At 44.2% G+C, this 24,959-nt stretch overlaps 2 protein-coding genes across 5 annotated transcripts in view; one reads left to right on the top strand and one right to left on the bottom strand.

Moving 5' to 3' along the window:
* Nucleotides 1-6: 6 nt before the first annotated feature.
* On the bottom strand, nt 7-9,281 carry LOC310845767 (ATPase PAAT; the record flags this gene model as incomplete). The annotated part of the gene is made up of 6 exons (XM_083741429.1): nt 7-579; nt 2,360-2,835; nt 4,277-4,483; nt 5,125-5,197; nt 6,821-7,024; nt 9,088-9,281. The coding sequence occupies 6 exons, from the start codon at nt 9,279-9,281 to the stop codon at nt 363-365; spliced, it is 1,371 nt and encodes a 456-aa protein (XP_083597555.1). The 3' UTR covers nt 7-362.
* A 230-nt stretch (nt 9,282-9,511) lies between these two features.
* LOC310845732 (disintegrin and metalloproteinase domain-containing protein 9-like) overlaps nt 9,512-24,959 on the top strand; it is a 35,725-nt gene continuing 20,277 nt past the window's right edge. Inside the window, exons 1-6 of one of the 4 annotated variants that reach the window (XM_083741258.1) lie at nt 9,512-9,710; nt 14,156-14,290; nt 17,462-17,559; nt 19,187-19,263; nt 21,158-21,236; nt 23,385-23,461. In XM_083741258.1, coding sequence (XP_083597384.1) covers nt 14,218-14,290; nt 17,462-17,559; nt 19,187-19,263; nt 21,158-21,236; nt 23,385-23,461 — 404 coding nt within the window. In that variant the 5' untranslated portion in view covers nt 9,512-9,710; nt 14,156-14,217. Of the gene's footprint in view, nt 9,748-11,970; nt 11,990-13,566; nt 14,015-14,155; nt 14,291-17,461; nt 17,560-19,186; nt 19,264-21,157; nt 21,237-23,384; nt 23,462-24,959 lie in introns of those variants that run through there. The other 3 variants (XM_083741256.1, XM_083741257.1, XM_083741255.1) reach the window with 3 other exon arrangements.

The following is a 24,959-nucleotide window of genomic DNA, read 5'->3' as shown; positions in this document are numbered from 1 at the left end:
CCACAGTTAAACCTGCAAACTACTTTATTTGGAGAACTTTTCTTTAGTTCAATGAAAGAGGGGCAAACGCCCCAAAACAGTTACTTTTTTGAAATGTTTATGAATAAATAAGTCCTAAGGAAATATAGAAAAGATCTCTGAACCAAAAAAATATTGGGTTGTTGGGTTGTTGTTTTTTGCAAGTTACAGATATACAAACACTAACATTAGTGTACAATATTTGGGGAAATTACAGTAACAAGTACAAATACTGAGGTCTCAAGTATTTACAAGCTTATACACATAGTTTTGAAAAGCTTGCAAAATAAATAGTTGCCCTTGGAAAACACTTACATTGAAGCCGCCCATGTCCCAAAGACTGCTTACCTCTTCCCATCTGAGCATTCTTCAGAATCATGTTCTTTTGAAACATTATTGGAATTCTGAACCAAATCAAACAGAGCAGCAACTTTATGATCAAGATGTTCCTGAAGTTTCTGCATACGCAGATCAATATGGTCCATCAATCTCTTCTCCATCAGTTCCATGTTTCTGGCGATGACCTTTTCCATGTGCAGAAAAACAGGCTGCTGTTCCAAGCTGCAGTAAATGGACACACAAGAAATAATTTACTCCAGCCCAAAATATAACTGACTGTGAATATTAACTACATGAAATTAAAATGCCTCAACAGAAGGCAAGACACTGAGTCAGTGTGTTTCTGGACTATGTTACTGAACACCTAATATGATTTAATTCTGAACTGTACAGTTAACAACGCAAACTTAGAAATCATAACTATTATATTATAACTATATATATATATATATATATATATATTATAACTATTCATCTTTTCACTCTAAGTATAGGGTTGCCATATTTTGAAGAGGAAAAAAGAGGAGACATTTGCCATCTTCTACTTTTAACCTCAGGAGGGACGCAGGTGGCGCTGTGGGTTAAAGCCTCAGTGCCTAGGGCTTGCCGATCGAAAGGTTGGCGGTTCGAATCCCTGCGGCGGGGTGCGCTCCCGCTGCTCGGTCCCAGCGCCTGCCAACCTAGCAGTTCGAAAGCACCTCCGGGTGCAAGTAGATAAATAGGGACCGCTTACCAGCGGGAAGGTAAACGGCGTTTCCGTGTGCGGCTCTGGCTCGCCAGAGCAGCGATGTCACGCTGGCCACGTGACCCGGAAGTGTCTCCGGACAGCGCTGGCCCCTGGCCTCTTAAGTGAGATGGGCGCACAACCCCAGAGTCTGTCAAGACTGGCCCATACGGGCAGGGGTACCTTTACCTTACCTTTACTACTTTTAACCTCAAATCACTATCATTTTAAATACCCCTTTTAAATTGCTAGTGGCAATGTTCTTAATTTTCAACAAACACCCTTTAGAAGCCAATGTGTGTCACCCTAGTTGGAAGTATGCTGTTTCTACTGTCTCTGGGAGCCCTCTTGCTCTTTTTGCTGAGTTTCTACCTGAAAGGCCTACTCTGACAGCACAACAACTACAGCAGCTCCACACCTTAGGAAGTAAGCAGCCTGAATAAATGTGGACCGTACTATACAGACTCCACTCAGGATGTGCTTAAAATCAAAACTGTGTCCCTTCAATTAGCTGACTAGCACAGCAGGGCAACAGGTTTTTTCCCTCCACCTACTGGGCTGGTTTACTCAATGCACACAGCATTGACATTCACCGTCAATCCCAGAAGTCTTTAGTGTCACAGTCCTTAATTTCAGTGCCTCAGTCATCTTCTGCCTTGTTCTGTGTTAGGGGTAGAGGCATCCTACCTGTGCACCTCAGACAAAGAGAGCAGTACAATAAAAACCACCCTCTCTTCACATCCACACACCCCTGGTTCCCTTTCTAAGCCCCTGGAGCAAAGATAAAAGATTCCTACAGAGCATTGGTTCACTGCAATGGAAACTGGTGGGGGGAAATGCCCAGCCAAATTGTCTTGTCTTCTCTTCTCTGCTCACCTTCAACCCCAAACTCCCTCAACCCTGAAAAGCAAAGCCTCCAAGAAATGGTCTACTCAGAGGCAAGTCCCACTGAATGAATTGGAGCTTACTCCCAGGAAACTGCGGAGTTAGACTTGCAGCCCTCCAACGCAGCAACGCCTCTAAAGGACAGAAGATCCCCCCAGCTGAAGGGGGAAACCTGAACTCCCAGGTTAAGGAGAGTCCCCTCCAGCTCAGCTGCTCCTGTCCCGTCAATGGGACTCCTGAACTATTACTCCCCACACTATTCAGTACTACCCGCTTTTATTTACTGGTGACCTGGATCCCAACCGCCCCCTCCTTCCCTCCCTTCCTTCCTCTGGCCACTAGTGAAATTGCCAAAGTAAAAGTAGTTTGCGAAGTTCCGCAGTCAGGACTCACCCAAAAGTCTGAATCCCATCCTCCTCAGATGCGGATCTGTTCTCACAGTGCTTATTCCTTTCATCTATTCGTAACCGATTTACTTGACCGCATACCGTTTGAAGGAGTGGAAGCAGCAGCATGGAATTGTGTGCGTTTGGGTTTTCACTTCCTTGCTCTTGCAAAAAGGATGAGATTAAACCTTTGAAGTCATTCTGAGAAAGTCCAGCGCTGGGCTGTGGAGCCTGAAGTCCTGGAGTCTCACATACATTTTCTGCATTAGGAATCTGTTTGTTCATATCGGCATGCCTCTTTAATTCTTCTATAGCCATTCCAGCTGCTGCATGAGCTCTTGGAAGAGATGGCCCATTGGGCAAGTGGTCTAATCTTCCAATATCAACTACCTTTTTCAATCCATCAATGGTATGATTGTTTTCAAACCCAAATCCGTTTTTCCCAAAGACATTTTGTAACTTGCCTCCAAATGGAAGACCATTCTAATAGAAATAAAATGTTAACAACTTAAATGTGAAGCCCAAACAAACCAATACATGCAGCCCTATCCATCAGACATCGCTTTGGACTTGTTCATTTTGAAGAGGCAACGTGAGGTTGGGGACTACTTCTCTTGCCGTTTTATCACCCTCTCAGCCTGGAAGAGCATTTGTTCTTTTCTGATCACATATCTACCACCTTCTGCTCCCGAATTGCACCCTGCTCTCCCTGTTGGTTCCTGTTCACCTTGGGTACTAATTAATATTGCTTACAGAAATGTATAGTGAATACGATTTTGTATACTGCACAATAATTGGAATGGGGAGACAACCAACTACATTAGGAGCCTCTACTGGAGTACAATAAATGAAGAACAAAATTGCCTGGAAATGTGGGCAATCAGAGCAAAGGAAGAGGGCAGCAGACAGAGGAAACTATAGAAGGTGCAATTCAACATAGCGTGAAAAGGCATCCACTCATGCAAAAGGTGTTTTTCCTTCCTTGTTCCCCTGTGCACCACCAAACTCTGCTCCAGAAGGTTGGGGGACATTTCAGAGTGGATTTTGGGGGTGTATGGGGGACCGGAGGAGGTGAAAGAGAAACCAGAAGACCCATTGCACAACTGCATTTCTATCATACAATCAAGCTACCACAACTGGGTATCCATAGTATTTTCACTCTTCTTGTCTTCACTGCCTACTTGCTAAAGGATCTTAGAGGTGCTTTAAAGGACTGCCTATCTCTTATTAACATCACAGTGATAAAATCCATTAGGGTGCAATCCAACCTCCAACTGCACACAGTGAAGAGGCTTTGCAGAGCAGCCACCACATCCATGTCCCTGCTGCTCATGGCAGAGATGGCAGAAGGTGGGACAGGACAAGTCTGATGCTTTTGTATGACAGCAGCGGGATCTTGCCCCAACACAATCCTACCCCATCCTCATCTTAGGAATGCATCCTTTAGGGGCTTTCCACTGCCTCTGCCAGTGGCCCTCCTGCCCACATGTTCTGGGGGGAAGAGAGGTTGGTGCCAACTGAATGCCCCTTGCATCACTTCATTGGCGGCAGCTGGTGGGAAGTGGATGGAGCTAGGAGAGCTGGGTACAAACGGACACCTTGCTTAACCCCACATCTCCTCTCCCCAGTCCACTGTAAGGAGTTTGCTCTGTTCATCTGGCTGGTTACATAAGGGCTGCCTATGTTGTTGTCTATTCTAGCTTAGTTCTACAGCTGAAATCTAGAAGACAAATCTTGCCCTCGCTCCAGGCAGTGAGAATATCAGCCCTTATTGGCTGAAATCCCACTAAGTGCATTCATACGATTTGTCTCAGTACACAAATGCCATACATCCCTCACAGGGAACCCATGTCCGTTCTCCACCTCATTCACCACTGATAATAGTCATTTCATATATAACTTCAAATAAAGGATAATAACTTACCTTCTGTTGAAATACAACCATATCCAGGAGTTGCTGAGCCCCAGGTGATAATTTGGATCCCATAGATTCCATTATTGTTTGCACTTTGCCCAGGTCTATTCCTGATCCTAGCGCAGCAATGTCTGGCACAGGGTTCACACAGACCGGCTTGACTTGCACTATGATTTTACTGATGAGGACCCTTTGTTTTTCAGGGATGGACAGCAGCTGGATGGTGGAGGGGGGAAGGATACAGACAGGAGTGAACTGATGAAATAGTTAAATAGTCACTCATCTCTACAAAATATTATGGATTATAAGCAGTAAACTTGGTCTAGAAAAAAGAACTTTTTGAAAGGTGATTATTATGGAGTTGCTGTCTAGGGAGCACCATGATGCAGGGCTGTTTTTTTCTTTTGGCAGGCCAGGGGTAGGTCACCTCTTCCCCCAGTGGTCCCCCTCTTCATCTCACAGATAAATTGATGGCTGGGATATTGTTGCAGAACTGGCCTGGCCTAGGTGGGTCTTTCCCCCTCTCAATTCTCTCCCAGAAATTTCCACAGTAAAGTAAGAATCTCGGTGTGCTTCCTGCTACAGGCTCCTTGTTTAAGGTCCAGCATCAGCTCAAATTGATTACTGGTCCCTTTGTCAATGCAAGGCATCCAGGAGATTCCTGATCACATCAGTTGCCAACACTAGGTCTGACTGTAGATACAAGACTCTCATTGCTCTTTGGAAGGAATCATATTTTATCCTTTTATTTCAGTACTCAGAACAGAACACAGAACATGGCGCTGTGTTGGTGCTGCCTTTTTGAATAAATAAGATTGATAAACACAATTTAAGAAATAATTTCTGTAACTTCCTACCTTAATCTTACAAGAGGCTGCGGAGCACTCCAATTTAAGTGACTTTTGGTATAATGAAACCTGGTCATTTTTGCTAGAAAAAAAAAAAAAATACAAGCTGTGGAAATTCTGTATAACAACATGAAGTTTTACGCAACAGCTTTTCACAAGAAGCACAACACAGATTAGCCTACTGCTTACACTGATGCCCAGGAAAAGAAAAGAAAAGAATGACTGAAAATCTCAACAACTTTGATATATTTTGAGTGGTTTGATGGGTCCAAATATGATTTAAACATAGTACTGTATAAAAATGTATGTATCAAGACTATGATCCGGAGAACCACATATACAAGTGTGGCTTGCATGGATGCACGAATTGGGTCCTTTCAGTGGCATCCCCTCACCCCATATGCAATCATGCTGGTCCAGAGGGCGTCTTGACACTTAGGGTAAGGCAGAGGTGTAGTGGGGGGGGTCCATGGGGGCCGTGGCCCCAGATGCAATTTGTGGGGGGGCACAGACAGGCGCCCCCAAAGCAGGCTCCTTCATTGGAGCCTGGCTCTGAGTGAGAAGGAGCTGCGCCTTGGTCGCAGCGCTCATGCCTGGGCACAGCTCCGCCCCTGGGTCAGACCTGACCTGGGGGAGGAGAGAAGGAGAGTGGGCAGCAACAATGCCACCTACCCTCCTTGGCAACAGCAGCTCTGCTGTCGGGTCAGGCCCGACCTGGTGGTGAAGAGCAGGAGGGGAGTTGGTGGCAGCTTCCCTGCCCCCCCTCGGACTGTGACGCTTAGGAGGGTGCCCTCCAGCCCCCAGCCCCCTTGGGGGCACACACCCCCAGGCAGTGTGGGCATATGCTCCACTGCTGGGGTAAGGAGGCCACTATGCACCATAGGGGCACAAGCATAATAAAGGCTCTGGTCCCAATGCCATTCCCATATAAACTTCTTGAAATGCATGTAGTTGGAGGATCAGCTTTGTCCAGTACACCTACAGTTTTACCTATCAATAGCCTTTTCTTTCTTTTGCAGCATGAGGCTGGTTGCCCTATCCACAAAGGGTCTCATTGCTAACCTCTCACCCTCTATCCTCCTCCCTTCAGTGAGTCAGATGCAGACACTTTTTCTTCGGGGGAGAAACTTCTTTTAACAGTAGCTCCCAACCAGCATCCCAAATGTTGCTTTGCATTTCAATGCACTAGCAGAAAGCAGTCTGCATGGCAATATCAATGCATAAGTTGGTAAAAAAAAGAAGTAGAAACAACAAAATTTGGTTATGCAGTGTGACAACATGCTTTATCTAAAATCCAAATTGTCCATCTCAAACTAGGTCTTTATCTTTTAAATGACAAGTCTCTCATTTGCTTTAAAACTTGGGTGGACTACAACTCCCATCATCAATGACCATTGGTCATGTTGGCTAGGGCTGGTGGGAGTTGAGAGTCCAACAACAGTTTCCCCATCCATTCTTTAAAAGAAACTTCCTATATATCCACAGTTCCTTGAAATGCCATGCCTGAGTTTTCAAAAAGATGCAACTTAAAAAATGATTCTCTTGTAAGAAATGAGTACGCTAGCCTTATAATGCATTGGAGCTGCCTCCAGGTGATCAGGTAGAAAAGCTTTTTGTGAAGCGGAATGCATATAGTTCTTTCCTTTCAGTGTGCCACATAAAACTAACACATCAGCAACCTGGAAAAAAGGAGAAAACAACTGACCTGCTATGTTGGCCAGTAAAGACTTTTGCTCCTCTGCCAGTTCCACAGTACTCGTCACCAACGTAGACTTCCATGTTCCGGGCCTCACTGACAATGCCAAGACCAGTAATTTCTTCTGAACCGTGGGGGTCACAGTGCAAGTACAGTAAGCATGGAGCGACGTTGTCATTGTGTAATCGTCCTTCAAGAACCACAACATTCTCACTAGAAGGTGGGAAAGTCCATCTAGAATTATACATTTAGCCAAAGCACTGACAGTTCCAGTTACTAAACAGTAAAGTTTTGTTAATGACAAACTGCTCATGACAGTGTGTGCGTGTGTGTTTTAAAATACTCCTCTTACAAGTGTTAGTTGGTGAATAGTGTTGCATTTTTAATTGAGATCGGAACCTGTGGGTGCCAACTGCACTGTGCAAATGAACTCCACTGGGACTTACAAGACTTGCTTCTGAATGAATGTGCACAGGATTGCACGGTAAGATATAATCACCAATATAACTTAAACTCTACATCTGTATAATAAATGAGAGAATAGTGATATACCTCACAGGACTGGATCTACCCCTGTTGTTGCCACAAAGTTCAAATACGGTTTTTTTCTATGTCTGAATGATAGGATACTAGAGTATCTGACCATTGTTGGCTTGGTGAAACTACTGTTTTAGATCAGTTAATGAGCTTCTTTGGAAAACGAGGACTTGAATTCAGATCTAAGCTGTAGCAGATCTAAGCTGTAGCTGCTGCAATTTATTAGTGTTACCATTCATAGGCACAATTTAAAAAAAGAATGATTCTGGTAGCTCCGGCTAACCATTGCAGAGAGATGAAGAGAGCAGTACCTTTAAGAAAAATCTATTTCTGAGGAAACTGTTAAAAGACCCAGGAGCTGTGCTGGTCAGTTGCAGCAAAGACAACTAAAGGTCTTGTGAGCACTTTTTAAAAAAGGTTTTATGTCACACTTATCTGTGAGCAAGCCCCACTGAGTGAAATAATACTTACTTTGGTGCATGTACACAATCACACTGCCATTGTAAAATAAGCTTTCATACTTGGATCCATGATAGCTTGTACTACAACTTTGGCCGTCTGCTCAAAAGTAAGGCCCACTGTGTCCAATAGGTTTACTCAGCTTTGGAGCCTATAAACGTTATACAAGACACTGCCTTATACCTATTCAAAGCACTGGTCCCATCAAACCCAGTACTGTCCACTGAACCCCTAGTGGATTAGTTTGGTGCTGGGAGAACCTCTTCCCTCTGTAGCCCCTGGCGGTGTTCTCAGTGGAGAGCAGGCTACTACCCTGATTTGGAAACCTAGCTGCTAAACCAAATTAACAGGAGCTACCATATGTAAATTGGGACCCCTGTTTTAGGTAGTGGAGGGTCACTGCAAGGTTGCCAGAATGGAAAAATGGAGCTGAGACTTCGGAACCTAACTTATAAAAGGGACTTGTTCTAGAGCTGTGGTTCCCAATGTGGTGTAAACGCCCCACAGGAGGGCAATTTGATTTTTAGGGAGTAGGGACAATTCAAGAATGAGTTAGACCAAGTTAATGGCATTTTAGGCTTCCTCCACGTGAATAGGAGTTTACTTTTTGAATAATAAGAATTATATGTCGCAGAGGGGGCGGGGACGACACCAGGATTTTAGAGATACTTACGTGGGGCACGGCCAAAAAAAGATTGGTAACCACTGTTCTAGAGCAAGTAAGAAAGCTACCCCAGAGGGGGAAGGGTGGATTGAAAAGGTGGAATGAGGACAAGAGCGTATTCTTGCCAGGCTGCTGCTACACCCACTGGTCTTCCAATTGATCCAAATTGGGTCATAGCAGACGCCAAGTGCAACCGTGCAAACTATACGGCCAAAGATTTAAGAAGCGGGTCCCCCGAGTGCAATGTGTTTGGGTTCAATTTGGGAAAAGTTGACAGCAGGAGCTCTCCAAGGTTTCCAAGGCAGGGATCGACGCCGGGAACTGATGAGCCTGGGATCCTTTTCGTGCAAAAACACACCTACACCCTGGCCACTGAGTCACGACGCGGAAGCCTCTGTGGTTGTTTGATGCTTGTTCAGCATTTGGCGGTCATTCTGGGGGGGGGGGGGTTCTGGAAGAGGGGCAGCTCCCCGCCAAGCCCCTCGAGGCCACGTCTCGGCTGCTCCTCGCCTCCTTCCCACGGCTCCCGGGGCTCCTTCCAGAGAACAGGAAGGCCCGCGACCTGGGGCGTGTGTATCCCCCCGCCCCGTACCCCGGTCTCGGGCGCCTTCCTCACCCGTTCAGCGGGTGTCCCAGGGGCTCGCAGGCGTCGGCTTCCCCCTCCGGGACCAGGCGCAGGACTCCCGCCAGGTCCGCCCGGCACTCCCAGGAGCAGGCGGCCGACAGGCGGCCGGCGGGCGCGACGGGGCCTCCGGCGGCGGGAGCTTTTGCGAGGCCTGCTACCGCCGCCAGGCTGCTGCCGCTCGCCATGGCAAGCAGGAAGCCCCCCGGGCTCTGGGCGCCGAGAGGATGCTACGCGGCGGGACCATACGCGGGCAGCGGGGAAGAAGAAGGGCGGCGGGAGAGGGGCGGTTCTCGAGGGGGGAACTCAGCTTCCCAAGATCGCGGGGCTCGCCGGACGGTTCTTCCCCGCAGGAACTTCCGCCCTTCCGCAGCTTCAACCGTAGACGTATTAGCATATGATAGGATGAAAGCTGGCCATAGAGAAAAGGCGAAGTTTGGCTGTCCGCAGCCTGGATTCCCGGGTTTCTGTCGACGCCGCGGCTCCCTCTGGTTTGAGTGGTGAAAGGAAGGAGGAAGCCGTTGCAAGGATTTGACCGTATCCTGCCCCGCTCATTCCACGCGCACCCCCCGCCCCAGTAGAAGCAGAGACAGAAGTTCATTCTCGTTGAAACCCAGGTCTTCTTGTGTGGGGGGCGGGGGAAATGTCATTCGTGTATTTTGTTCTGGTTTTGTTTTGTATTTTAAGATTCGGCTTTTCAGCTCTCAGTAAACTCTGCTCGCTCTAGGAAGAGGGAAATAAACTCTCCAGATTACCCACTCCAAATTGCACATGGGGTCTCAAAAAAGGTGCCTTGCGACAACCCTACGACGCAGATCTGACAGTGTCATTAGCCTCCTCAGTTGCAAATTGGGGGGTGGGTGGGCAAGGCTGCAATGTGATGCGGTGCATTCCCAAAATGCAACGTGCTTTTGTGTGTGTGTGCATATATAGAGAAAAATGCATTTGGGTAGTCCTGTAGTGTAGTCCACTGTATCAAACAATATATCCATGCTATTGTAAACTGGAGGGGCGAATTACAGCTACACAGAAGCACCTCCATGTTGTAGATGGGCTTCTGTATTATGATACAAGCTATATATTAGGACACCTGCTATAAACTTAATAACAAACACAACCAAAATATGCAGCTGAAAGCCCGACTTTTGTCTTCAATATATTCAATGACATCCCACTCTCACTTGGATCTCAACTGTAGCCCCAAAAGCAAAGGCATAACTTCACCAGGGTCCTGTATCTTGAACCAAGAAAGATCGTCCTCATAGCATCTCCCCTCCTGGCTATATCTAGGTGACAGAAGAAACAACTTGGATCAAGCCTCACTCTGGCAGATGTTCTCATTGCTGTTGTCATCATCACTAAAGGGTGTGTGATAGCCTTCATGTGCCAAAAGTAGAGCCAAGGCACTGGCTGTTGATCCCACAAAAGCTTGTATAACTAGATAGTGGCTCTAATAAAATCTTTTTTAAAAAAAAATAATCACCTGCTTGATCTTTAGTTGTAGAATATATTGTCACTGGTGCGGATTTGCAATACTGTATAATACAAAAACTACCATGAATGGAAGCAGCAGGACATTTATACAGGAATGGGATATAATGATGTTTTAAGTGAACTTCACTAATACTGTGGCTGTGTACACACACCCTTATAGCACATCCCCTCCCCCCAAAAAAGCAGTTTATTCCCTGCAGAGTTACAGTTCCCAGCAACCTTAAAAAACTTCAATCTCCAGAATTTTTTGAGAGGGGAAATCTGCTTTGAACATGCTTTAAACAGCATAGTGTGTACACAGCATGAGGATGCAATCTTATATACACTTATTCCTGGGAATAAGTTCCATAGTTCTCAGTGGGACAACTCTGACTAGACATGCATAGGGTTACACTGGGACAGAGCAATTAATCGAAACCCATTTATGCCTAACTGGTGGGCTGGGATTAAGTGGAGGTGCTCCTCTGCTTGGCTCTCCCGATTGAACTACCTTCCTACTGCATGTGCAGGCAGGAGGCCCACTGGTGTATTCCTGCCAGCAGAAAGCCCTGAAGTGGGGTGTTCAGAGGGTAGCGAAAGGGTAAGGCAGAGCCAGCCCAGGTTTTGCTAGATCCTGAGTTGGGCTCAGAGGTGTTGATTGCCCTTCCCACCCCGTAACACCATTGCTACTGTAAGTGAGCGGATTGTTGATGTGGATCTGGTGGTGGCTACACTTCCCCACAGCACCCTGCAGGTATGGAGGTTCAGAGTTCGGCTTACAGCCTAAAATACTTTATATCATCACCACACCATTATGTTGAAAAGGGACTATTATACACAGGAACGGAGATCCCGTATGGAAATGCACATCTAATTTCAGCAAAGGCAAATCTACCTAAATTGCCGCCTGTATCTCTCCTCCCTCCCCACTAAAAAGAAAAAGCCAGTGCTCATTATATGCAGACATGTTGTGTTCCCTCTTAACACCGTGGTTGCTCCCAGACATAGACAAGTTAATGCTATCCTTTCATTGCTGTTCTGTTTTAAACCGGGTGTGGAATAGCAACACTGCTTCCAGACTTCTAGCATTCTACGAAGTGAACAGTCCGCCACTCCCCGACCCCAGATGTGAAACCTGTCTGCCTTACAAAACGGTCATAAGATCAAAAACAAATCTTTCCTGCCTACTTGTGGTTAGCAAAAGGAGAAGCAGAACTGTTCAGTTGCATGTCTTCACTGGCCTCTAGAGAATTTTGCTGATGCCAGTTTCCAATGTGGAAACTGGTTTTTAAATATTACTATTATGAGCTGGAGCAAAAGTATATTTCATAGGTCTTCAACTAATGGGTCAGGACCCACAGGAGGATTGCAATGCAATCCTAGGTGGGTTTTGAAAAGTTGTTGCTGCCATGTTGGACTCCAGGTAAGGCTGATGAGCATTTTGCCAGCTTTCATGAGTGCTTCAAAGAGGCACGTGAAAGGCAAGAGCCTTTTTTTCAGTTAGGTATTTTTGGCAAACTCTATGGCCCACCTTCCTAAAATTGTGCCTATAGTGAGGGAGCTCTCACCGCTCACTTTTTAGTCTGATTTGATGGCTTTCTAGACTTCTCCAAGAAAAGAAAGACGCTGGGGATTAGAATTCAGAAGTGTCCACTGCGGTGGGTAGCTTGGCTGCCCAGCATGTTGCTGTTGTGGCAGTTTTGGGAGCCCAGGAAGTGATGGCAAAAGTCTGGCTGCAGAAGGTGAGAGAAGTAGGGGTGCCATATGATCCTTGCTCCACTCCCTGAAGCCTGAAATAGGGTTATGTCAAGGGAGAGGTTCATTGCTTGGGAACTGTTTATGGATTTCTCTGTACAGTTGCCACAGTCCTAATGCCTCAAGTGAATCCTTTTTCGGTAAGAAAGTGCATTTATAATTGTGTGTCTCTGCACACTTCTTAGGCAACGATAAAAGAAAGAGAAAACCCAAGGTGTGCACACAGCTATCTGATGGATTCCCTGTCAGTACTGTACTTAATCAGCAATAGAGAATCAACAAATTAGATGGTGGGGACATACTCAAAAGGGAACGCCTACTGATATGAATGAGAAAGACTTAAGTTGTTCGTATACAAAGTCAAATACGTGTGGATGTGGACTACTTTGGTCTAATTCAAACGGGAGGAAAGTGAATTAACAGCTAAATAATGTTCGAGTGTGGACAAGCCTTTTTTTCCCTGTAGAGGTTTGCGTTACTTCAGAAGAAATCTGTCAGCCGCCACTGCATCTGAGAGCATTTCTCTCTCACCCCTTTTTACTATTCCCCCTGTAAATCTCTTTTTCTTTATTTCCCTGACATCACTTGATCTCTTCTTCCTTGCATAGTGGACTTACCAGGAGAGATTGTTCATGTCAGAGGTCCAAAGTTGCAGAGGGCTTTTTAATTAAGAAAAAGTCTATGTAAAATGTAGCCTAGGGCCATGGATTGACCACCATTGTTTCGGGGGGGATCTTAGTGATTGTCCCTCAATCTGACTCAGTGGCGTAGCGTGGGGGGGTGCAGGGAGGGCCGGCCGCACCGGGCGCAACATCTGGGGGTTAGGGTTAGGGGGCGCAAATTACTTGCCTTGCCCCGGGTGCTGACAACCCACGCTACACCACTGATCTGACAGCCCCCCCCCCCATTCTTCAAGGCAGGGACTAGACTGCTCTGTGGGACCTGCTTCTCTGGTAACACATCACTGCGCCAGGTTGGGAATTATAAACAAACACTAATAATAATAATAATAATAATAATAATAATAATAATAATAATAATAATTTTATTTATACCCCGCCCTCCCCAGCCAAGGCCAGGCTCAGAGCGGCTTACAAGCAATAATAAAAACAAGATGAATGATTACAACTTAAAAACAAAAATAAAATATACAAATGTGTTGATAAAAAAACTCAGTTCATCACTGCCAAGTATTTCTACATTGTAGGTACATCACTTTCCATCTTCAGAGTTGCTTTTGAAAGGAATTTTAATATATTTTTAAGGCTGGGTGGGGACCCACTTGCAAATGAAATCATTCTGGTGCAGTTCCTGGTCAGCTGAGTACACGGCTGCAACTTTAGCGACAGCATTGCTGGCATACTTTATTTACTCATCTCATAATAAAACTAAATCTGCTGGAAGTGGATTTTAGGTCTTTTGTTTCAACATCTCCACCCCACCCACCAGTGTCTGTGCTACAGTTCTGAAATAATACACTGTCTAGGATGTCTTAATGGCTCTTTTCCGCTCGCTATCCTATATTTGCTGCAGTCACAAGTGACATGCTCCAGGCTAAAAGGCGGATGTTTTTCACTTTAGTTGTGAAAAAAAGCCCTAGGGCTTTGTAAAATAGTTTTAGAGGAATCTAGTTTTGTCATCTTTACAGTGAAGTGGACAGGGTACATTTCTCCAGTTACACCGCCTGTAAATGGTAAGTTGACAAACCAGTTTTCTGCAGTGTTGGCTCAGAGAGTCACTTCCCCTTTCCTTGGAAGTGTTATCTGAATTCTTGTGTTACTATGTCAGTCGCCTGCCGTCCTGAGATTCAGTTCTGTTGCTTTATGGCCATTAGGTGAAATTGCTGGGGCATTCCAGGCTGGAGCACCTTAGCCAGCGAAGCTGGAGGAAGAAACCATGTCAGAATGCTGCCTTTATTATTTAATCATGCTAGGACTAACCAGCATTGGAAAACCAGTCCTAACAATGGGTAAGTTCTGCTTTGTTTTCTGTCTGTTTTAAAAGTAATTAGAAGTTTACATTGGCAGCTTGATGCCCAAATCAGTACTTGGAGGGGTGGTTTAGGCTGTGATCTTTAGCACTCATATAGGGACAAATGTTTATTATGTGCTTCAAAAACAAAAACAAAAGGTCCATTTCAGATCAGGGTTTTAAGAATGCTTCCTTTCTCTCAGAAGAAGTTGTGAATCAGGCAGCTAGAATCTCTTGATGCAGTTCCTGAAATGGAACCAGTCATAGCCTAAAAGGAGCATATTAGGCAAAATATTCAGTAGTTTAAGCTCCTTATTTACATAACTATGTGGCAAAAGTTTACTTTTCACGCCCACTTCAATCTTTAACAAACAGTGTGGATGCTGAGTCCTAGGATGGAACAGAGTATTGGTCCTGATCAATTTTTGGTAATATGTATTGATTTGTAAGTTTAAATCCAAATGCAGGTTTTATATATACCAACCTAGAAATCTTTATGCCAAAACAAGGAAAGTGAAGTAAACTATAACCCAAATAAACCAGAGCTGGTTAGGAAATTGCGGAAATTAAGTGCCGTCAAATCATCAACTATGTTGAAGAAGCAAGGAGTATACAAAGTCGCATCAAAGAGTTGACATCCCATTGTTCAGAAAAGAAATTGGGGGGGGGGGTGGTATTTGGAATAGGAATATATGGTGTGCTGCTGTAATATAAGATGAAAGATCACATGATGAAGGACTTACCTTTAAATAATGTGGCGTTTTGGAAATGTTTCAAACTGACAAGAGGATCTGTTTTGAAAAATCATTATGCAGAAGAGGGTGTGTGTGCATAAATTAAAGTAGCCTGTGTTCTTTAAAAACTGTTTTTGCTATATTAGCATTCAGCTGTTAATTAGTAGCATGTTTGTTTTTAAATGAACCTGGTGCATTTCAGTGTGCAAAAGGAAGCTGGTGCATAGTGGGGAGGGAGACTCCTTTCGTGAGCAGAATTACAGGTAACAAAGACAAGTTGTATGTCAGATATGGGTTTTTAGGGAAGGACACTCTTTCATATTTCAAAGACCATTTCTAGAAGATGTGAAGCTTGGTTTGTTTTTTAAAAAAGCTGTTTACTCAGTGAGAACCTTTCTATAAACACTGATTAACAGGCTTTATACAGCACCATAGAGGGACAGAATTCTTCCAAGCAAGTTTGCCTGATATTGAAGTAAGAACAGACACTAGTGAGTCAGGCCTGCAATTCATACATTTAATTTATAGTTGCTTCAGTAGCTCAGTGGGTAGAGCCTGAGACTCTTAATCTCAGGGTTGTGGGTTTGAGCCCCATGTTGGGCCAAAAGATTCCTGCCTTGCAGGGGCGTTGAAGTAGATGACCCTTGTGGTCCTTTCCAACTTGTGTTGATAGTTCATCCAGTGACCAACATAATATGTGAACCAGTTAATTTTGTATCACTGAGGTAGTTTAAAGGTATGTACAGTGGTACCTCGGGTTACAGACACTTCAGGTTAAAGACTCCACTAACCCAGAAATAGTACTTCAGGTTAAGAACTTTGCTTCAGGATGAGAACAGAAATCGCGCAGCAGCGGCGCGGCAGCAGCGGGAGGCCCCATTAGCTAGAGTGGTGCTTCAGGTTAAGAACAGTTTCAGGTTAAGAATGGACCTCCAGAACGAATTAGGTTCTTAACCCCAGGTACCACTGTACTGTTTTGTATAAAGATATAGATAATTTATTACGGTCGGAGACCAGCTTATAGAACACACTTGGGGGTACAGTCACAGAAGGAAAATAAACAATTAAAACAATGTACAATAATAAATTTAAAAACAAAGTACAACAATAAACTACCGCAGGGAGCTGACCAAGAGTATAAAGATATTTTTGACCAAGAATCAGCCCTATCATTAGGTATAAAGAGGTAGCTGCTTCAGGCGGCTGAAGTGGAAGGCTGAGCCATGCGTGCCTCACACAGGCCTGTGCAAAGCTTGTCTGAAGCCCAGGGTAGATGAAAGGCACAGGGTGTTCTTGGCATGACAGCTTAAGACCATTAGGCCCCTGGCAGAGTCTCCTGTCTGGCTTAGCCCTCCAAGGCTCAAAGTACCTGGCTGCCCACCACCACATGGGCCTGGCCAAACAGACTACCCAGCACCTCCCAAGCAAATTTGGAGCCCTCAGGTGCTGTAGAAGACACAATCCCATCAACAGTTTTGAAGTAAGATACAGCTACCAGTCTGGGCAGCTTCTGCTCATGGAGGGGTGGGGACACATATAGCCATATTTCTTAGACAGCAAAATGTCTTGGGCTCACCCTGTTTGTAATAATAGACAAAGCAAGTAAGGGGTGCCTGAGAATGTTGCTAAAATATAGGTATTTATCACCCCATTTTTGCACAAAGGCATTTTAAGGAGTCAGAAATAAAAAATTGTTGAGAGAACTCTCAGTTCCATTGAATCTAGTATTGGGCAGTCTCTGGGTAACCTGTTCAACAGGTGTCTTCTTTGTTTCTAGACGGTCATAAATTTTTTTTGACCAATGGCATATTGCCAACTGTTTGCTCAATTGCTCATTCCATTCCTTTTATTATTATTATTGTAAATCTTCTTTAGACTATAGGATTAGATCCAATTATGTCTGCTCGCTTGTAGAAAACAAACTCCACTCATGCAACAAGACTCCCAGTTTCTCGCCTCCAGTTTCCGTGCCCCCCTCAGTCTGCTCTGGAGGGTGCCCCAACCCTCTGGAGCAGATTTTGAGGGCACAGAAGCTGAGGGATGTAGAGAGAAGGGGAGGGTGGAGAAGCACCATTGTGCTAGTGGACTCCTGCTTCTGCTACTTTGGATCTCGCACAAAGCCTTTTGCAGGCTTTGAGGAATTAGTTTGCTTTTAACATTTAATTTTTGCGTGGATCCTGCATAAACCATAAAGGCTAGAAATTGTCTAAAATTAAAGAGAGATAAGAAGATTTATTGGACTTGGCAGGGCCAAGCTTGAAGAAAATCTGCTGACCTTGTAAGTATGCTAAGGTTTTGTGGGTCCCAACCTTGTTTTCTATAATCCTTTTACAGGATGAGTTCAGATCCTTTGGGGCATTATAAAATAAATCTTCTTGTGACATTATCAGGCTGGTCTCTCCACACAAACTGAAAAACTCTAACCTTGTTTTTAGGAGGGTATGCTCATCAGATCTCTAGGCATTCCACATATGAGACTATAATTCCTCAAAGATTGACTGACAGGGTGAAGCGCTGGACGCATTCTCATAAGGTTTGTTTTTCCTTCAATTTTTGTCCCCCTTTAGTGTTCTTCATATGGTGTCCTACTTGTCCAAAGCAAATAAAAAAGCAAAAGCAGCCATGTTTGTCCATAAGAAAAAAATCCATAGCTGTGCAATACCATCATTAGGACCAAACTAAACTTAACAGGGTTGTACCACTTTTTTGAGTTATCTGAAACTCTTTATCAAACTAGAAGTTAGACAAAGCAGGGGGTGATAGGATAAGGAAGTATTCAAAAAGTACAAAAATTAGGCTAGATGTTGTCTTCTTCTAGACTCAGCCCCCAAATGGAGACAGCAGGTTGAATAAGGCCCTCCAGGAAAGGCCTGGAACTGGATTACCAGTCCTATCTTAATTTCTTCATTATCCCAGAATCCTAGGTGTATCATCTGATATCTATAGCACCTGGCAGGGACTAGGGTTGTGTACACATTACATGCTTAAAACCCAGCTATGTTATTCTTCTTCTTCAGATCAAAGCATCGAAACACAGTATTTCATTTTAAAAATACAGGATAGATGAATTGTGGCTGAAGTCATATGTACACATATGTACACTCTGCTTCCCAGACAAATGCAGAGAAAACAGGAGTACGTACACAGCCTTATTCAGCCCCTGTAGCGGTCTCCATCTTGGAACTTCCATATGTCTGGTTTCCTGAGCATTCCTCATGATTTGTTTGCACAAAGTTTGGGAGAAGGTTATACGATGTCTGGTGTTTATTGAGCCTTCCTTCAGATTTGTTTGCAAGGGGGTTCTTCCATAATGTTTAGAAACAAGATAAGCATGTTTGACTTCAGGTCCCAATCTGTGTCCCACCACATTAGCAGAGCAAAGGATCAGGTGAAAGGAGAGCTGTGCCAGCATAATACAATTCCCCGGCATGAATGGATCCAGGGAGGGATCATAGTTCAGTGGTAGAACACATACAAATACAAATACAAATGCTTTGCTTGCAGAAGATCCCAGGTTTAATCCCCTGGGAAAGACTCCTGATTGAAAGCCTGGAGGGCCATTGACAGTCACTATCAACAATACTGAGGGAGATGAGTCAATGGTCCAACTTGGGATAAGCTTCCCATGTTTCTGTTTTGTTGGATACTGAGAAGCACTCCAACATGTATTAATAAGGCAACTATGCCTTTTGCCAAATGCAGTGCTCTGGTCATGATCAGTGGCCCGAAGGGAGTGCGATGTCATTCCTGAAGGCTGAGCTGTACTGTATCCTGGTAGGTTTACAAAGCGAGCTACAACTATAATTTTAGCTGACAGGCAGCACACAGTGTTGAATGTGCTTGTGCTGTGCTCTTCGAATAGGCTGTTACTGTAGCTGTGTCAGCAGTAGAAGCCACATTGTGCACCAGCTGCAGCTCGTGTAACCCCCCCCCCCTTTAAAAATAAATAAATGCAGAGGATCTATTATAATGGGTAGGACTAATTGGTAGGAATTAATGCTAGAGTGTGCAATGACCTGCTAGACTGAATTCTGCAGATTCGTTGCCTGTTTAGAAAACTGAGCAAAGCTGTAGCAACTTGTTTTTGATAAGAGGCACTGCTGGTTTTATGAAGATTTAAAGAACTGCGTATTATGTTTTGCATGTGATTTATTTTTCAGGAGCATTTAGATAATCAGTTGTCTTACTTGATCCAAACTGGAAACGGAACACATATCCTGAAATTAAAGAAAAATAAGTATGTTTTACGTATACCATTCTAAGGCCTTTTCATGTTTTATTTTAGTTGATATAATATTTGCAATGAAATCTCATTGGGACAAGTACTGTTGAATGGCAGACTACAAGGGAAGCGATTTTTTTATAGCTTGTATTAAAATGTGTATTTGTGTACAAATTATCAGAAATGAGAGGCAAGGTGTAGCAGCTGAGAAATTTTTTTATATTTGTACATGGCTCTTTCATTTGTATACTTAATATATACTTTTCTTTTGGAAAATATTAAACAATCCATCTGTGCTGAACTTAGCTGTTAGACCCAATATGGACCCATGCAGCAGGATCCATGTAGTATGGTGCTCTCTGTGCATGCAAGCAGACTTGTCAGCTTCCTCCGTCCAGAAACATCCTTCAGAGCCCTTGATGTGCCTCTCCAGTGGCCTCATAGCATCCTATGAGGAATGAGAGGCTGTACCAGAAAGGGAGAAATTTCGCTTTCTTCTGGGTGCATGCAGAGGTACGGTACACATGGGTACAGGTGTCTCTAGATCCTGGCCAAATTTTTTAACACAAGCTATCTTGGGGTGGCACTGTGGTCTAAACCACAGGGCCTAGGGCTTGCAGGTGGCACTGTGGTCTAAACCACAGGGCCTAGGGCTTGCCGATCAGAAGGTCGGCAGTTCGAATCTCCGTGATGGGGTGAGCTCCCGTTGCTCGGTCTGTGCTCCTACCAACCTAGCAGTTTGAAAACACGTCAAAGTGCAAGTAGATAAATAGGTACCGCTCCGGCGGGAAGGTAAACAGTATTTCAGTGCGCTGCTCTGGTTCACCAGAAGCGGCTTAGTCATGCTGGCCACATGACCCGGAAGCTGTCTGCGGACAAACGCCAGCTCCCTCAGCCAGTAAAGCGAGATGAGCGCCGCAACCCCAGAGTCATCTGCAACTGGACCTAATGGTCAGGGGTCCCTTTACCTTTACCTTGGGATGCAACAGATAAATTTTGGGATGGGAGCAGTGAAGGGTGTGTTGTGACTGAGCTTCATTTGAATCCAGCTGAATTGGCAACCTGAGCCTCAAGTCATAGCAAAGGAATCCAGGAATACCCCTAAACTACATACCCTCTCCATTAGGCTATGTGTCATAAAGAGTGACGTGGCGAAATTGTTGGGATCATTTCAGGATCTCTAAGAAAGAGATCTAAGCAAAACAATATTATTATTTTTTTAAAAAATAATAATATTATAAGTATCAGTATTTACCCTCCCTTTACTCTAAGGTCCCAGGGTGGGTGACAACAATTAAAACACAATGTTAAAAACAGTTCGGAACAGTTCAGAACCGCAGAAATAAAGTGAGTCCTAAAATTATTCATCTCAAGTGTAAAATGCCAGGGTAGATGAGGTTCTTGCCAAACCACATCCTGATAAATGTGGAGCAGGTAACTCTGGAGCAGGTAACTGCAACATATCAACAGGCTAGAATGGCAACACAACAAAGAGTTAGCGGATCAAATGGTTGCCCACAAGGCAATAAGCACAGCAATCTTATGAACCAGGTCTTCAGTATCAGAAAGGCGCCGTTCCTGGAAAAGCTTAAAATTATCACCAGTCAATACTAATAGTGGTCAGAGTGGAGTGTGGCTGTGTAAACACGCCAGTTTAAAATTGATTCAATGCATTTATTTATTTGTTTTATTTCACTATATTTATGCACCACTTGATTGTAATGAAACCTCAAAGCGGTTTAAAACCCACGCTGACATATTTTCCTTCTTGTCCACATGATGTTGTCCTCATCCAAGGGGCAGCCTGTACTACCCCACATTAAATTCAGATTTTCCTGATCTGCAGATAATGCAGTAAGGAAAAGAAAACCAACATAAAATCACATGCAATGTATTTTTATGCTTTCAGAAACCTTATTGGTGAGAATTTTATACTATATACCTACAGAAAAGATGGCAAGTTGGAGACTACTCCCTTCAAAGCTAAGGTACTGTAATGGTGGAAGACCCCCTCCATAATGGAGAGACCCCTTTTAGCAACAACTGATTCACTAGGCTGCTATAGATTAATAACTGGCTGATTTCAATGAGGATGCAGGTGATGTAATCCCATCTGAAGCAGCTATAGTGCCCCAGGACATTGTCTCACACCCCTGATACCTTTATCTTTCTTGGCCACCTCAAGAAAGGTATTTTTATAGCTGAACAAAAAGAAAAAGGTATGTGTGTGAGAGAGATAGAGAGACAACTCCCTGGGGGCACTATTCAACTGTGTCTTACTCAGAATTGGCCTGCTGACATAAATGGATGTAACTTAGCCATGTCTAGTAATTTCAACAGTCTATGCAGAGTAAAAACTTAGGGTTCATCGAGACATACCCTTGCCTCGCCATTCCCCCCCCCCCCCCGGAAAACCTGATCTTTACCGCTGAATCACAGCAACCATCCATCAGCTTTTCTCCAGATTGGCAATTGCTCTGATTTATTACTAAAGAGCCTAGGGCTTGCTGATCAGAAGGTCGGCAGTTCAAATCCCTGTGACGGGGTGAGCTCCCATTGCTCTGTCCTGCCAACCTAGCAGTTCGAAAGCACGTCAAAGTGCAAGTAGATATATAGGTACCGCTCCGGCGAGAAGGTAAACGGCATTTCCGTGCGCTGCTCTGGTTCACCAGAAGCGGCTTAGTCATGCTGGCCAGTAAAGTGAGATGAGCACTGCAACTCCAGAGTCGTCCGCGACTGGACTTAACGGTCAGGGGTCCCTTTACTTTATTACTAAAGAGCAGGTTTTCTGGTGGAAAGCAGTGGAGCAAGGGCAAAACTGCTTAGACCCGTGCCTAAAAATGCAGGAGAAGCAGAAAACTGCTTGGACAGTGCTTTCTAGGCATTGGTCAAGAGCCAGTCTGGATGAGCCCTTTGTTAAAGAAGTAGAAGAAGAGTTTGGATTTGATATCCCGCTTTATCACTACCCTAAGGAATCTCAACGCGGCTAACATTCTCCTTTCCTTTCCTCACCCACAACAAACACTCTGTGAGGTGAGTGAGGCTGAGAGACTTCAGAGAAGTGTGACTGGCCCAAGGTCACCCAGCAGCTGCGTGTGGAGGAGCAGGGAAGCGAACCCTGTTCACCAGATTATGAGTCCACCGCTCTTAACCACTACACCACACTGTCTCTCTTGAATTTGGTTTAAATTGCTCTAAACTGCTATAAGATGGTTGGTTAAATATGCCTCATGTACCTGGAACAGCCTTCCTCAACCTGATTCTCTCCAAATGTTATTGTCGTTTTGAGGCTGGCAGGCTGCAGGGCACCAGTTTGGGAAAACATGGCTTAGAAACTGTAATATTACTGGCCAGAATAAGAGAGAATAGAGAGAGGTTGGATCAACTCACTTCCAAAGAAGAGTGGGAGGTTATAGACCTGCCCTTGCATTGTGTTCTGCTAAACACAGTCCTTGCTATGGTTTGGACCAATTTTTTCTTCTTCTTTATTTGGCAATCACTCGTAGTCGAGTAAGATTGTCTTCCATGAATATGGTCTTAACAGTGTCTCCGTGACTGTGGAGGCTAATTCTGGATCCACACGTCCTTCCACAGTGGGACATAGGTTTCTGGGTGGGAGTTGATCACAATGAGGATTTGCCAAACATGCCTTCCTCTTAGCATGTTTCTCCCTTTCTCCCTGAGCTCGTGCTTCTTCAGAGTAAATAGTAATAATAATAATTTATTTAAACTCCGCCCATCTGGCTGGGTTTCCCTAGCCACTCCGGGCAGCTTCCAACAAAAGATTAAAAATACATCAAAACATCATTCATAAAAACTTCCCTAAACAGGCCTGCCTTCAGATGACATTTTTGGTAGAGGCTATTCTCCAGTTGGAGCACTTGCTGGCCAGTGTTTCTAAATTATCTATGCTTATACTGCATTTTTTAAAAAAATTGCATTGAGAGCATCTTTAAACCTATTTTGTTTTCCACTGGCATTTCAGTTGCATCAGAATCCAGAAAACTACATTGTGTGTGTGTGTGTGTGTGTGTGTGTGTGCCAATTTGAGTAAACATAGCATAGTTGTGTACACCAAATTACAGGTTGCGTCTGTTGTTTGCATAAGAAAAACACTATTAATTGTTTGGTTTCAGGCCCACTGTTATTACCGTGGAGTTGTTGAAGGGATTGAGGACTCCCTGCTTGCTCTCAGTACCTGTGATGGCCTTAGGTACTACCTTTTCATTCTAACTTCATTTTGAGGCAAATACATTTTAATCTGTTTGACATTTTATTTTAGAATCAATGGGAGTCTGAGCGCTTGCTTTTGCTACATATTCCAGACACAATCGAGATCTGTTGCCTATTTCTTGCCCCTGCAAAGCACTTCTTGAGAAATCAGTTTCATTCCGGGGGGGGGGGGGGCTTATTGCAAATTGATTCTCCATTGGCTCACAGTACAACTGTTTGAAAACAAATGGAAGTGGTCCTTGCAATGCAGGGGTGTAACCCCACCTGCCCAATGTTGTGTTGATTGATATAAGAAAAAAATTGCTCCTTTCCCCTTATGGGGTACCCAAGAGCCCATATAGAGTCCTTTTGTGGGTTCTATCGGTATGAGAAAATAACAGAGACCAACCAGAGAATATTGAGAAGCAAAGCAGCTACTAAGCCTGATCTTTATTACCGTAACTGTTGCAACAGGGTGCTCCCCCACACGCAGGAGAGAGGAGGAGGACCCAGAACAGAGGTGTGCCCACCCTTTTTAAATTTTAAATTGCCCACCCTGGAGTCCGAGACCACCCCCCAGAAACATCATACATACATCACAGAAGGGGTGTAGCCCAAGACCACCCCTCAGATACATCATACATACATCACAGAAAAGGTGGTCCACAACAGAAATCTGAGTGTGTTCTTTATCTCCTGTCTGGCAAGTTACCTGATTGCAGGTATCTGGGTTTTGGCCATTCTTTTGTTATAATAACTACTTAATTCCTGAATCTAGGTCACAGGCCGCAGGCTCACACCCTGTTCATATCTTGAATGTGCCCTTAAGACAGGATTTGTGAGGAAAGAGACAATGGGGAGGTTTCCCACTTTGACCTTGCAGAGAAAAATTTGAGGTCAATTTGTTCAGGACCTTTTCTATGGGGTTTCAGACATGTGGTTTATATATACAGTTATGAACATTTATTATATATATATGACCTTAAAATTCTTATAACAGGGTGAATACCAAGATCACAGTCAACCTTCTTATAGAATCATAGAATTGCGGAGTTGGAAGGGACCACAAGGGACATCTAGTCCAACTCCCTACAATGCAAAATGTGGGGCTTGAACCCACAACATTGAGATTAAGAGTCTCATGCTCTACCGACTGAGCTATCCCAGCAGGGTGATTCATTCATTCACCTGGGACCTGTGCAGGGAAGAAAAGGCATGGATAACCTGATCATGGTTTTCAAATGTGCATCAAGGAAACATACCCCCATTCTTGTAGATGTCAGGATCTAGAATCAGTCTAGATTGAATGCAGCCTGTTGAATATGAGCATCAATGATCCTGGTTTAAGAAAGAAAAGTACACTTTTGTGCTACTAATGGGTTACGGTGTAGGCAGCCTAGACAGTTAACTTGACTAACCTTTCGAGAAACTTAACACATTTTATATATTGTTGTAATAAATGCTATTGCTACGATTGGTTTAGCAGTAGTTAACTTAGG

Source organism: Podarcis gaigeae, assembly GCF_964106915.1.
Source record: "Podarcis gaigeae genome assembly, chromosome: 5".
In the NCBI taxonomy this organism is placed as follows: domain Eukaryota; kingdom Metazoa; phylum Chordata; class Lepidosauria; order Squamata; family Lacertidae; genus Podarcis; species Podarcis gaigeae.
This window is presented reverse-complemented; position numbering and strand designations above follow the sequence as displayed.